The sequence below is a fragment of the Mustela nigripes genome, chromosome 1 (genome assembly GCF_022355385.1).
Source record: "Mustela nigripes isolate SB6536 chromosome 1, MUSNIG.SB6536, whole genome shotgun sequence".
Lineage (NCBI taxonomy): Eukaryota > Metazoa > Chordata > Mammalia > Carnivora > Mustelidae > Mustela > Mustela nigripes.
The window spans coordinates 255,199,163-255,213,150 of record NC_081557.1 but is presented as its reverse complement, the minus strand read 5'-3'; the positions used below and the strand labels follow the sequence as shown (position 1 = coordinate 255,213,150).

General features: G+C 31.7%; 1 protein-coding gene across 5 annotated transcripts in view; it reads left to right on the top strand.

Moving 5' to 3' along the window:
• The window catches only part of EPHA5 (EPH receptor A5), a 348,718-nt gene extending 341,962 nt beyond the window's left edge, over nucleotides 1-6,756 (top strand). For all 5 annotated transcript variants that reach the window (XM_059384724.1, XM_059384717.1, XM_059384701.1 and 2 more), the window contains one exon: nucleotides 4,725-6,756. In XM_059384724.1, the coding sequence (XP_059240707.1) occupies nucleotides 4,725-4,830 (106 nt within the window). In that variant the 3' untranslated portion in view covers nucleotides 4,831-6,756. The remainder of the gene's footprint in view (nucleotides 1-4,724) is intronic.
• The last annotated feature ends 7,232 nt before the right edge of the window (nucleotides 6,757-13,988 follow it).

Here is a 13,988-nt window from a genome sequence, read left to right as displayed (position 1 = left end):
TATATAAATTTAAGAGATTTATGCTAGTACCGTTTATTAAAATGGTGTCTTAGACTATTAAAATGGAAGTTTTACAAATTTAGGGCTAAAATGTATGCACACTAATTCAAGTAGATTTCTTATCAATAAAGACATCATGCATAATTTACTATATGCCTAAAATACACACAGGAGTACTTACTCTCCTCTGCATTCTACATAATTAAGGCAAAGTTTTTAGTCTAGCTCATAGTTTGTAGTTCATAATGAAGCTAAAATTTCTAGTCTAGTTTATAGTCTCACTATGTCTCACTCACTGAAAACCATGACCAGTCATGGTTAATCTTTGCCAAATGTAGATATATTTATCTTGTATAGTAGATATATAAATGATTGTCAGGATTCTTCTAAAGGAACCAAAAATTTCAAACCTACCACTGCATGATCAAATTATGACAAAAAGAGTAAACACCGGGATTTAGTGAATATCTATTAATCTCTCTTCTCCCTTCTCCTATCCAGCCAGTATTGGTAGAGTGATATGGCTAAAAGTTGTGTAAAGCAGAAGGGAGAAGAAGTGAGGGAATGACTTACCCATAAATGAATGAGCTAAATCCTGAATAATCAAGAGTTGCTCCAACCTCAACTAGACACCTCTTGCTACTCTCTGTTTTTCATTCTGCCATTTAGTATCATAGCATCAGTGTTTTCCATTGTTTAATATTATGAAGTAACATTTTAAAATATGCTGAAATGTAATTACATCAATAACAATTCATTATATTTGCAGCTTTTCTAAAACTGGTTGTGTTTGGTTGACAAAAGCCAAGTTATTTTTATGTAACAATACTCTTCTTATTATGTTTAAATTCATAAGCTTCTGCTGAAATATAGTTCATCCTCATTAGAATTGGCTTTGGGTATTACTTAAGATTACACATGGTCTTGATACATTTAGTATAATATTTATAAATGGAACACATTTAAAATTTTACCTAGCTATAAAATTTCCTACATAGAAAAATGAAATGAGTAAAATGGCATATCTTGAAAAAGTTTCTATAAGTAGAGCAGTAACTTCATCATTAAATGTAAAATACTTTAATTTTTATCAAATTTCTCTCACTTTATTACTGCTAACTTGACAATTTAATATATACTCTAAAGAGCAAAATGGCAATTCTTAGAAATCATGAAAGTAGGAAACAAAACTACCTTAATGCATTTATTAATATTGAAGTAAATTTATTTAACCTTTTCTAGAAACGTATTTATAATATTATTTTAATTGTCATTTGTCATATAATTAGAACAAATATTAAACAGGATTTCTTAAGAAAGTTCTTTGCTTTTGAGAACAATTTTAACTTGCAAAAATGATCTTATTTCTCCCCGAGCTTTTCACTGAAAATCACATTGCACAGAGGCATAGGTATATTGTATGCATTATAATCATGCTTTTTCTAAATTTCTGCACAGTAATTTGACAGCTTTTGAAATGACAAGTCAGATTTTAAAAACATCAGCACTCCATTAAAGACACACATAATTTATGGCAATATATAAAATGTGATGCTGTGTTTTTATAACTCCATTTCTTCCATGGAAAGAGGGATGAGAAACAGGTCGAATGGAGAGAAAGAGAATTCCTGTGGTCTAAGTATCCATGTGCATCTTAGGAGATAATCAGATTGTAAGTTGACCTTGAAATAAAATCTTATATTTAACTCACTGGGAAAATTTTTCAAAAATTAACTTAAAATCTAGATATATGAAATGTTTTGAAGAAAGAAATATTTTATTTGCCTATAAATACAAGCTCTATAACTATATCTACTAATCAAATACGATTCCTCAAAAAAGCTGTTCTTTAACATGATATAGATGTCATAAAAAATTTAAATATCCAAAACACTGAAACAGAGCTTTTCTTGTAGTCGGTCAAGATATTTTGATAAAATGAAGTCATATTATTACAAGTTAAGACAGTGGAAATAAAAATAAGTTAAACCAGAGGTTTAATGTCAGTGAGACAACCAAGTGTTCAAATGTGAAGCATGTACAGGCTCGCAGACACCCCCACCCCACCCCACCCCCACCCACATGAACACACTTCAAATAGAGATTCTGGTATTGTATATTCAAAACCTATGCTATTTCAGTGAGAAACCTATAATTTCTTTCTCAGGTCTTTCAGAATAAATTTCAGTGATTATTTTCAAAAGTTCATCCTAATAATTGGATTAGTCATATAAATTGTACAATTTAAGTATATATATAACATCAGGACTTTCAAACCTGGATAAAACGTATGTTTAACTTCATTTTGATGACTAATTATTTAAATTCTCTAGCAGAGAATGATTATTTCCGGGTTAAGACATTTTAGTTCTCTCACTTGACTTAGGTCCAAACTATGCTAGTGGGCACCCATGAATACCCACATCTATACCGTTCTTCTTGATTCATAAGGTGTAAAAACATGAGAATGTCAATTAGCTCGTAACTGAAATTGCCATGTAGATTGGGTTACCATAACCTCAAAGAAGTATGTGTTCCATTTCCACCATTAAATGTCTTCTTTCTTTTAGAGTTTTTGATATTAGATGTTATCACTAAGTATTCTCATTTTACAGATGAATAAATGATTGGATGTAATTTGAAGTACTTTGCTCAAAATTGTATCTCCGAGTAATGAGAAATTAAAAGAGTACAGACTTTGGCATCAGGTTCCTGGTATTAGTATTAACCCTGCTGCCCGCTACTCAAATGATTGAAATTCTCTAAGCCTTCATTTTCTCATCCACGAATGATTAACAAAAAAAATCTATGTCATGGAGTTATGTATTTTCCTAGCATATGGGAAAAAGACATCTTAATTTTCACCTATTATTTTTATATTAGGGCAATGGTTGTCAAGTGGGGGGAGATTATTCTGTTCACAGGACATATGGCAAACACTTTGTCTTGTCGTTACAAAGAGTCAACAGTGGTGCAATGCTTCGGGTATTTGGTGGATACAGGCCAGGGATGCTGTTAGATATTCTATAATGCACAGAGTCGCCCCTTTAACAAAGATTTATCCAGCCCATAATGCTAACAGGGGCAAAGCTAAGGAACTGATGTAGTAGATAAAAAGAAAAAAAGAAAAACAATTAGACTCAAGCTTTTCTTATCCCTATGCTAGTCATTATCTATTTTATAGCCTATTTCATAACTAAGAACAGTGATTTTGTTTCGAAGTGATTTATTTACTGTTTTCTTTTCATTTTTGCCAATGATTATCTTCCAGGACCATATATATATATATACATATATATATATATATATACATATATATATACATATATATATATATGCACATGACCACACACACACACACAGACACACACACACATTTTTATACTCCAGTGTCTTATAGATTTAATACTTTCTAGTGTTCAATATTCACATTCTAAGAAAGAAAGAACTATGTTTCCACCCTAAGTATCAATGTATCAATTGCTTCTTTTTGTACCTTCTTGCCATTTGCTAAAACTCCCCTAAAAAATCGAGAAAACATAAAAGAAAAAAGAAACCTAAGATATTATTTAAATAAGCAATTATTTCCAACATTAATATATGTAGAACATCTGTACCCATTTTTAAAATTTCTATTCTCTGATAATCAAGAGATTTACTTGTTTCCAAAGCTGTCCAATTTGACATATAATGATTCTCATGTCATTGTATCCAATTCTAAAGAATTCTAAGATACTCTGAATGCAAAAATATCCTTTGAGTATAATATATTCAATAAAGTAATTGTCTAAAGAAATCTAATATGGCAAATAGTTTTGTCACTTAAAAATCTTGATTTTTTTCCCCCTGTAATTAATGTTACCGCTTGCCAAACATACCTGAATAATTTTATTTGCCCAATACATACCCTAGGGGTATAGAATTTCTGAATAGTCCATGAAATAACAATTAATAACCATGGACATTGACTGTGCATTCCATAATATGCAGTTAGTTTAGAAATATAAACATTTATAATTTCTTTGAATAATAAGCTTGTTTAAAAGAAACAATAACAATGTATCTTGGTTGAAAAGACTTTCTGAGAGTGTGTAATCTTCAGAATGCTCTAAGTGCCAGTAGAGCCTAGATATTATTTGGTAAAGGAAGAAAGCTCTAGTACTTTGGGTTCCAAGTAAAAAATAAAATATTTGGAAGTAGTATAAGAGCAATGTAATGATTATTATCCCATAAAGATATCTGTTGTATAAAATGATTGTACTGAGTCACTTGAAGAGTTTGGTCTTTAGCTGCTTAACTGTACAATTTTCTAAAGTATATTTTATGCTCCCTTCTTTTATAAAAAAAAAAAGTTATTGTTCCTATGGTAGGTCCATATTTTCAAAATTGTTCAATAAAATTGTACCTTTAATTTAAATGTTATTGGTAAGTGTGTGCAGATTTATTTTTCCACCCCTCTGTGCCAAGAAAATAATGAAGCCCCAAAAAGGGAGAAAATATATATGATAGCTCTCCTTATTACTATAAATTATGTGTTTGGCTGCAAACAGATTTTCAAGGTACAATTTGGGAACCTGCCTTTGAAAATTGGACCCCATATATCTAAATCGGGACTGTAATCTAACTAGTTTGTGCAAAAGGTTTGTGTCTTTGCCGTGTGAAATATTGAGGTGTGCTACTAGTTGAATCAATACATACATCCAATGTGTGCTTTCTTCATGCAGGGATTTGAGACGACTTGGAGTGACTCTTGTTGGTCACCAGAAGAAGATCATGAACAGCCTTCAAGAAATGAAGGTGCAGCTGGTGAATGGGATGGTGCCCTTGTAACTTCATTTTAATGTCACTTCGTCAAGTGAATGATTCTGCACTTTGTAAACAAGCCCTGAGATTTATTTTAACAAAAAAAAAAAAAAAAAAGGGAAAAGGGAAAACTCAGTGATTTCTAAACCTTAGGAGAGCATTTGTTTCAGCCACAGAATTTGTAATCAGTGTTTTGCTAAAATCTCCTTATCTTCCTCAGTGTCTTCATTTTTCACGAAGCAAATATAACCTGCATGGAATAAAAACATGAATTTAAACATTATCTTATGTTGCAACAAGAAAATCCTTTCTGCTACTTCTACAAAATTTTATAAATGAAAAATATAACTATATAGAGCACCTTGACAGACTGAATTAAGGCAGCCCCTTTCAAAACTTCCAAGAATCTACTTGAAAGGAAAAGTTTATAGCCATTCGTGGGCTAACAAAAGCTGCAATTTACTGAAGTTTACTTCAAGTCTTAATCGTCTACATAAGTGTATTGAAGAGCAATATGATTAGGTAATTTCTTAATAGATACCTTCTTTTGTAATTTTAAAATGCTGTTACACAGCGTTAAGTTATAGACTCTAGTGTATAAATATGTTGCTTGGTTAAGGACAAGTACAATACAGGGTGTATATTTATTTTTCTGTGTTATAAAATGTACTTTTAGTTGCTCTTCTAGAAACCATTAGGTAATAAATGTGTATATACTGTATAATTTGCTATATACCCAGGAATCAATTTAAGTTGCAGTTTTGTGTGTGATGCTTGCGTTATCATTCTGCTTGCATTTTTAATAGTTTTAATTTGGGCAACATACAGGAACAAGTGCTCCACAGTGTAATATGAATAGGAGAAGTAAGGAAGCAGTAAAACGAAAATTTAACACAAGCTTGTGTCTCTCTTCTTCTCATATGTCCAAAAGCTACTAAATCTCTTTATTCACTAACAGGAAATGTCTATAAGATTAAATCCCCTTTGGCTTTTTGAAAACACTTTGTGATATCTGTGACAATGCAGTTCTTCTAGCCATTAATCTTGCACCCCTGTAAGAAATTTCACCTTTCTGAGTCCCAGAAAATATCTTGTCAAGCTAAGTTGACACCAAAGGGCACATTTTCAGCAGGATGTAGAAGGATTTAACTGTGCAGGCTTCTGTTAATGTTGTTAAATCCAGGCACATAGCACTAAGCGTTACCCCTAAGTGTTAATCCTTTGTAACCATTTCCCTTGTGGTTCAGCCCTAGAAATTTTGATAGTAAGGCAGCAATGGAATAATGAAATACACACACGCACACACACACACACATACACACACACACGTATATAAATATAATATATCCTTGTTTCAAAACTTAACAAGTTTTATTAATTGATGGCTGTTTATTCATTTGGTAATTTCTTCTTATATTCAGTTTCATCAAATTGAACTTATTTTGATAAACCAGTTCAAAGTATTATTTAGTTGACCTTATTAAGGAATATAAGATATGTTCTATGTACACTTTATGGACTGCACTTGGCGAAGACAGACTTTTGTGTTATAAATTATATGGTTCATTAGAATTTGAACAAAACTGAGCTTCTTGGTGAAATAACAAAATTTTTATAGTATTAAATTTTATAGAAACCATAGAATGATGTGATTATTCAAGGAGCACTGCATTTGAACAAAATATAGCCTATTTATGATTATCAAGGGCTATTGAGTATATTGAAGTAGTCTGGATTAATGAAATCCATAGAAAATACACCTGCATGATGATATTAATGGTATTCTGTCTCTTCCAAGCACGTGCTTTAGTTGAATGTTAGCACACACAAGAATAAACCTTTAAGGAATAACTTCTTTTTTCTACCTTGCCCACTTTTTACTTAAGCAGTAGGGTAACTCTTTGCTAAAGAACATGGCAAAAAAAAAAAAAAAAAAAAAAAGGAAAAAACAAAGGTCTAAACAATTCTCAGATGGTGTATTTAGTTCAGCCCAATTATGACTATAATTTATTAGATCTACACTGTACCATGGGTCCTAACAAAATACACTTCAAGCATATGTTAATAGATTAGTGAAATTTGCAGAGGAAGTAGAGAAGGTATATTTAGCATTGTCTTGATAAAATCACAAGTGGGCATCACCATCACAAAAAGATGCCTTTTGTTCATTTCAGGAAAAGAAATGAACTAATTCTTTTTATACAAAACAATTGGAGATATATTGCACTTTATTGAATTTTGAAAAAAAAAAAAAACCAAACAACTGAATTTAAGTGATAAAGTAACAATTGAGAAACTTCAAAGTAGGAATAGACATACTGACTCTAAGTACAAACTATCATAAATGTTAGGACCAGCCACAATGACTTACACATAACAAAGATATTTTGTGAACTGTCTTCTAACTTTATATGTTCAAAAATGATTGGGAGATCAACACAGAGATCTCTAAGTGATTAGAATTTATTATTCAAGTAGATTTCCTTTTTTTTTTCCCACAAAAGAACAAAATAAATTAATATGGATCGATTCCTTTGCAGTCTTAGTATTCCTTATGGAACATAAATTGAGATGAAAGTTAGACACATCAATTTCATCTATATCTCACTTTGGTTGAGAATTTCTAAGGGATGTAATATGATTTTAAAATAAATAAAGAGACTTTCAAATAAGATTTGTTCTCCCCCACGTAAAAAAAAAAGAGGAAAAAATTCCTTTCTAAAATACTTATTCACCACTGGATATGTCACCAATTGGGAAGTGCCAATCTCATCTATAAATGTGAGAAGTGGAACCAGGAGAAGAGGCGGCTCTTGTGAAATGCAGTGAGGCAGTAACCCAGGGCGAGGTTTGACAAATCTTGATTGTGTGATTTCCTATCCTTTTGGTTCATTTTGTCACCCGCCAGACAACCAAAAATAAAACATAGACTCAATAATTTTAGCACATAAGATAGATTTGTCAAATAATACATAATGTTATTGTAACTATCAAGTAGTAATACCTTTAAAGCATAAGTCGTTCTCAATGTTGAACTTGGAAAATAGGTACAAGCAGGCAGTTTTTTTCAACTTACTGATACCTGTTGAAGTCACTCAATTTCTACTTCTATCAATCATAATTTGCTTCCTCATCTTCCCATTTACTCACATGTTCTTCTTGGCCATTGAAATATTTGAACTGTACGTAAAAATGTGAAGATTTCGTTTTTCCCGTGTTAAAAAAAAAGTGTGCATGGTCTCTTATTCTTCTCTTTTAATCACCAAGTCAGTGTTCTAAAGTTGTAGGATTACTGTAAAAATTATATTCCAATACTCTATCTAAACGTAAATGTGGCCAGCATTATTAGTTTCTGCATTGCCAAAACAATACAGGGCATCCTCTGCTGAACTTGTGAAGAGTTTTAACCAGTGTGCAATGGTGAGGAGATAGTTTCGCATCTTAAGTTTAAAATGAGAAACTAGTATCTGTTGAACACTTAATGTGTTTGCATGTCTGCTATTTACTCTTTATGTGAAAGTCAAAGTTTTTTTTTTTTTTTAACACCATTCTTTCTCCCATTTAATGTGGGCTTGCAGAAGCACAAGTAGAAAAATTTATCTGTGGAAGACATTTTTGTTTGTAATGGTGTGTTGAATGGCAAATTTGCGTCAGATGTTAGAAATTTACTAGATGTATGATGTTGTATAGTAGAATAAGATCTTTTTCTCATTTTTTTCTTTCTAAAAATAAGAAGACAATATGCTAAATATGATATAGTAAGCTGTCTTTGCTTATGTCCTGCCAGATGTTTAAACTCTAAATAAATAAAAAGTAGGTACAATATGATGATGATGAATAAACAATCAAAATTCTAGTTTTATTTGAAATTAATAACTAGAATATGTCATCAACTCTGTAGCACAGCTGGTTACATTGAATATTTTTCTCTATTATGCTGTTAATTATATAGTAATGTATCAAAGGAGAAATAGATAAGAACTTTCTTTTCATGTTGGTTTATAAAAAACATCTTTTTACATATAAATGATTGAATGTTCTTATTCAGAATGACCACAAAATTATTGCTTAGGAGAAGACACAATTCTTTAAAAAGAGAGCGAGAGAGAATCTATTTATAATAATCAGAATCAAATGTCATTTGTTTCTTCTAAATGTAAATGAAAAAAATTAAAGGTGGCAAAATAAGTCATGTTTATTCAGTCTGGGCTATATTAACAGTAGAGATTGCAGTGGTCAACATATTTGTGAATCTTTAGATTGCTATAGTTTTACATTTAATAATTTTGCAGTGTGTAAATTTCATTTATAATAGTTTGGGAATAAAATTTAGGCTCAGTCATTTGTTAATATGTTTATTAAATTCACTTAGTTTCAGGCAGGTCAAAAGCAGCTGTATAGAGCGTCTTATTCTAGGCTAGGCATCAGGATATCTCAAATCCCTGCCTAAGCATTAATTCACTAAAGGATTAGTGTTTCTGTATTTTCTTCCCCATTTGAAGCTCTCTGTGCATTTGGTTTGTGTATATGTTTTTGTAGTGTAACATATGAAATTTTCTATTTTTTCAGAAAATAAAAAACCCTTTGAATACAGTTAAATCCAATTGTCATGCTTGACCCTCCCCCAATAGATTCTAAACTTACAGCCTTTGTATAAAGATCTCAGTTAGTTCTAATAAAAATGTTTGAATTTCCTATGTTAAATATTTAAAATGCAATCAGCATTCATTTTCTTCTAAGACATATTCATGAATCTTTGCATTCGAGTATTTTTGCAAGTAGGGTTTGACATAAGACTGTAGGACATGAGCATAATTGTGTGAAACCTAATTAGAAGTTGATTTGTGACAGTGTAATACAGCATTACTTGAAAAAAAAAAAACAAAAACAGAAGACTCTGTGTACCATCTGCAAAAAGAGACTTTGTTGTGTAGCATAGTTGGTCATCATTTCACTGCCAAGCATCTGCTTGTGGCTTGGGTGGAGGAGTTACATCCTTATAAGAAAGGGTGTCAGTCAGTACAAATGCTCCCTCTTTTTCTGTATAAATTATATCATATTGGTCTCCTTTTGTAAAAAGCATACCAAACAATCTGTTGTATTCAAGGAAATTTGTCATATTTGTAAATTTTTGCATTTGCATTAATGAAAAGTGCATCACCATGACTATGGAAATAATCCTTAAATGCTTTGCCTATACATAGAATCAGTATTAGAAGGTATATATATGTCATTTACTATTTTAGTAAATGGCCTCATGTAAAGACTCTGAGTACTTTGTTACCAAATAGACTATTCTTGCCTCTGCTTTGCTGCAAATGTAAAGATCTCATGATAAAAGGGATTGCCTCCCGATCCAAGGGACATTCTTGATCAGGTAGGAAGGATGGTGTGGTGGTAGGAGGGAAATGTTTAATAAAACATTTTAAAAAAGGGGACTATTTTGTATTATAATTTTCCACACTGCATTATAATTTTATTGTCTCCACTTTATTGATGAGGACACCATGACCCAAAGCTGGTAAGAAATTGCCCAAGTCCCTGACTGCTCTGCAAAGACAGGGCAAAAACTACATTTATTTGAAACCAAACCCAAATATTGACCGTGCTATCTCGATAATGGAATCATTAAGGCCAATCTCCTGATTTAATTGGTGCAAGAACTGAAGTTTCGCAAGAAAGAAATTACCTAAACTTTTTCACAAAGTGAGGTGTAAACCTTAGGTGGGAATCAGGATTTGACTGATTACATTTCTAACATATATGATTTTTAGAGTAAGCCAAACCTTGGCAGTCAAAAATAGTTTTGCTTATTTGTAATTCTTCCACTGAAGAGCAGCACAATTTATTTCAGTGCATCTTTCTAGTACAGGCATAGTTTTCTTAACTACAAGCACAGAAGATTGCAATACATATTTGTTATTTATTTCCAGCTATAATACCTGAACTTCGGTTGTGGAACTTTGAAGTCTACAAGTGATTCATGACCAAACTGTTACCAAAAATTTTTAAAAATTGATATTTATTAAAATTCACAGTAGCCATTTAAATCAAATAGAGTTTTATATAAAATATTAAATGTAATTTTACTTGAATTAGCAGGCTAAAAATAATAAATTAGAAAAACGGTGGCTAAAGTATTGAACTGTATTGAACTATAATTTTTTTTCACAGTAAGAGTTATTAGTTCTTAAATCTTCCCCCTAATTTTTTGAAGCTAACAATGAAAAATATTAACATGTTGAGATTATTAATTTCAATGTGAAGCTTCTTAGTGATCCTGTTTTCAGAAATTAAAAATTTGTTCAGTTCTCACAACGGCCCTTCAAGTGAGATATTTAATCTGTTTTTCTTTTGAACAAAGGTAGAAACCAAGGCTATGCAAGACTAAGTGACTTTCTTCAGATCACATACTTCATTACTACATCTCTTCTCTCTTTGAAAGTTTATCCTCTGCCTCTGAGTTCCAGATGATGCTTTCCTAACTGCTTTGAAACCTGTTGGATCAATTGCACCTGGTCTTGAATGTTGTCGCCTATCAGTCTCCATGGTTCCCTTCTCCTAGCCTCTACGTGTATGTGAGGGAGTCTATGGAATGTGGTTGCCTGGAGCTAGCGTGTCAAAACTAGTTGTTTGAACTCAGACAAGCCATTTAATCTCCCTGTATTCAAGTACCTCATTTATTAAATGGGGAAATCTTTTGGCTATTATGAAAATCTAATAATACATATATAACTAGCAAAAATAGTGCTAACCACATAATAGTTGCTTAGTAAATGTTATTTATCTTTATATATCTTTCTTCACTGAAATATTTCTCCTCACTGAAATCTTTGTTCTCACTAAGTGTCATCAAGACTTTCAAACACATATGAAATTTGATAAAATTTTAATAAATTCATTTGTACATATAAGCCAGCTTCAACAATTATCAATTTAATGCCAGTTTTGTTTTGTACATAACTTCAGTGACTTTCTCCTCTCATAGATTAAAAGAAAATAATAAACCCAAAAGTTTTAATCATTTCAAAAATATTTCTGTGTATCTCTTCAAAACAGAGGGATTATTTTTAATATGATCATAATACTATTAAACTATCTAAAAATTCACACTTTACAAAATACTTTCAAATATCCAATTGGTATTCCCCTGTTTTATCATACTTTTTTTTTGATAGTTTCCTCGAATCACTATCCAAGCGTTTCCTTTTATTTCCTATAAATTGGCAATTAGACTCACAGATTCAGGTGGGTAAGATTCAGGCTTCATTTTTTTTAAGAAGACAGAAATAGTGTGTAATTACAATAGTGCACACTCAAAGTAAGCTATCTTTCTGTGATGTTAACAGTAACTGAGTATCGTTGCCAAATTATTACTCATTAATAATTTTGAAATTATGATTTTCATCATTCTTTTTTCATTTAACTAACACACTACTTTTATAAAGACTAATTTCCATTTATCAACTATTTATTTACTTAGAGTTTATATAAAGAAAGCAGAGAAGTTGATTGGTGTTATTTTTTTCTGTCTTTATTTAAAAGTAGTCCCAGACTCAAATATCTCCTCTGTAACTAATGTCATCTCTACTAATGTCCCAACAACATTAAGAAGGTCTCCTTTAAATGTTCCCTTCTTCTTGGTGTCCAAGAGCTCAATCTTTTCTGTTTTATCTATGTTTCTGACCATTTTTTCTCAGCTAATTCCATTAACTTTTATCATTCTGTCATTCTTTTAAATGCCAAAATTCCAGGATTGTGTTTTTAGTACTTCTATTCCATACTATGTGCTTGCCTTAAAACTTGCATCAACTCACAGTCTTCAATTTTAACATATATGGGGATGGATTTTCATACTGAATCCCCAGGGCTGATATTTCTCCAAAGCTACAGCGCCATGTGTATGCATTTATACTGAAGATCTGTAATTGACTCATAAAATGAGCATATCTCAACTGACCTTGCCTCCAACACAACTTACACCTTCTCCCATAGTCTCACTAGAAGATACTACTTTATATACAGTTTAAAAAGATAGAAACCCCAAATTTATATTTTAAGTTCCTTTTGCCCTCAACATCATGTGAAACTTGTCATAAGATTTTATTAATTTCACATTAAATGTCTCTCATACATATTACCAGCAGGTGTAGAAAAATAAGCAAAAGTCAAAGGTAGCACTAAGTAGGAAAAAAAAAAAAAACTAGAAAGTTTAATATATCACCCAAAATCAAAAGGACACTCTTGCTTCGTGTTTTATTTTATGCATTTTTATGATGGGAATTAAATGGGAATCTTACACCATTGAGCAATCAATTATAAACAGTAAACAGCAGTTTTATCCAAAATTTTTCCACTATTATAATTTTGGATCATGAAATTAGAAAAAAAATAAAATTGGAAAGCATCAGACTGACTTTTCCTTTGTCCAAATTAGGTATACCCTATAGAGAAGGTGCTCTGAACCATGTCAGCAACTAAATTGACTTGGATTATGCTGAAATTTTTTTTTTAAGATAATAAAAATTTAGTCACAGTCATTTGGAAGGATAATCCTTGAAGGGTTTCCACTCTGATAGAAGGATAAAATAAAATGATTTACTGCATGTTCCCTGGAGTGGTAATAGCCCTAACCATTTGAGCTAAGGAAGTCAGACCAAAAACAGATGTTTTTCAATCATTCCTTTTTTTCTCTACAAATATGTGTAATGGAATTATAATGGATATTAATATCAAGTAAAATATTTCAGAATGTGGAATTTAAGTATATTTTCAGGTGAAGTATGTTGTAGACTTCTCTGTCCTTAGCTTTGCTCATGCTCATAAGGCACCAGGTGTTATGATTTCATTTTTGTGTAAAGCCCAAGTCTTTCTCAGGATTTTTCTGAAAGTTCCCCATGCTTAATGATGAGCCATTCCTTTATGCCCTATCAAAGCACATGGTCATAATACAGGAGAAAGCGTCCAGAAAAAATCAATGATCCTTTGTGCTTTATAAGAAAAGTTGTTCAGGGGCACCTGAGTGGCTCAGTGGGTTAAAGCCTCTGTCTTTGGCTCAGGTCATGATCTCAGGGTCCTGGGATCGAGTCCCGCATCGGGCTCTCTGCTCAGCAGGGAGCCTGCTTCCTCCTCTCTCTGTGCCTGCCTCTCTGCCTACTTGTGATCTCTGTCTATCAAATAAATAA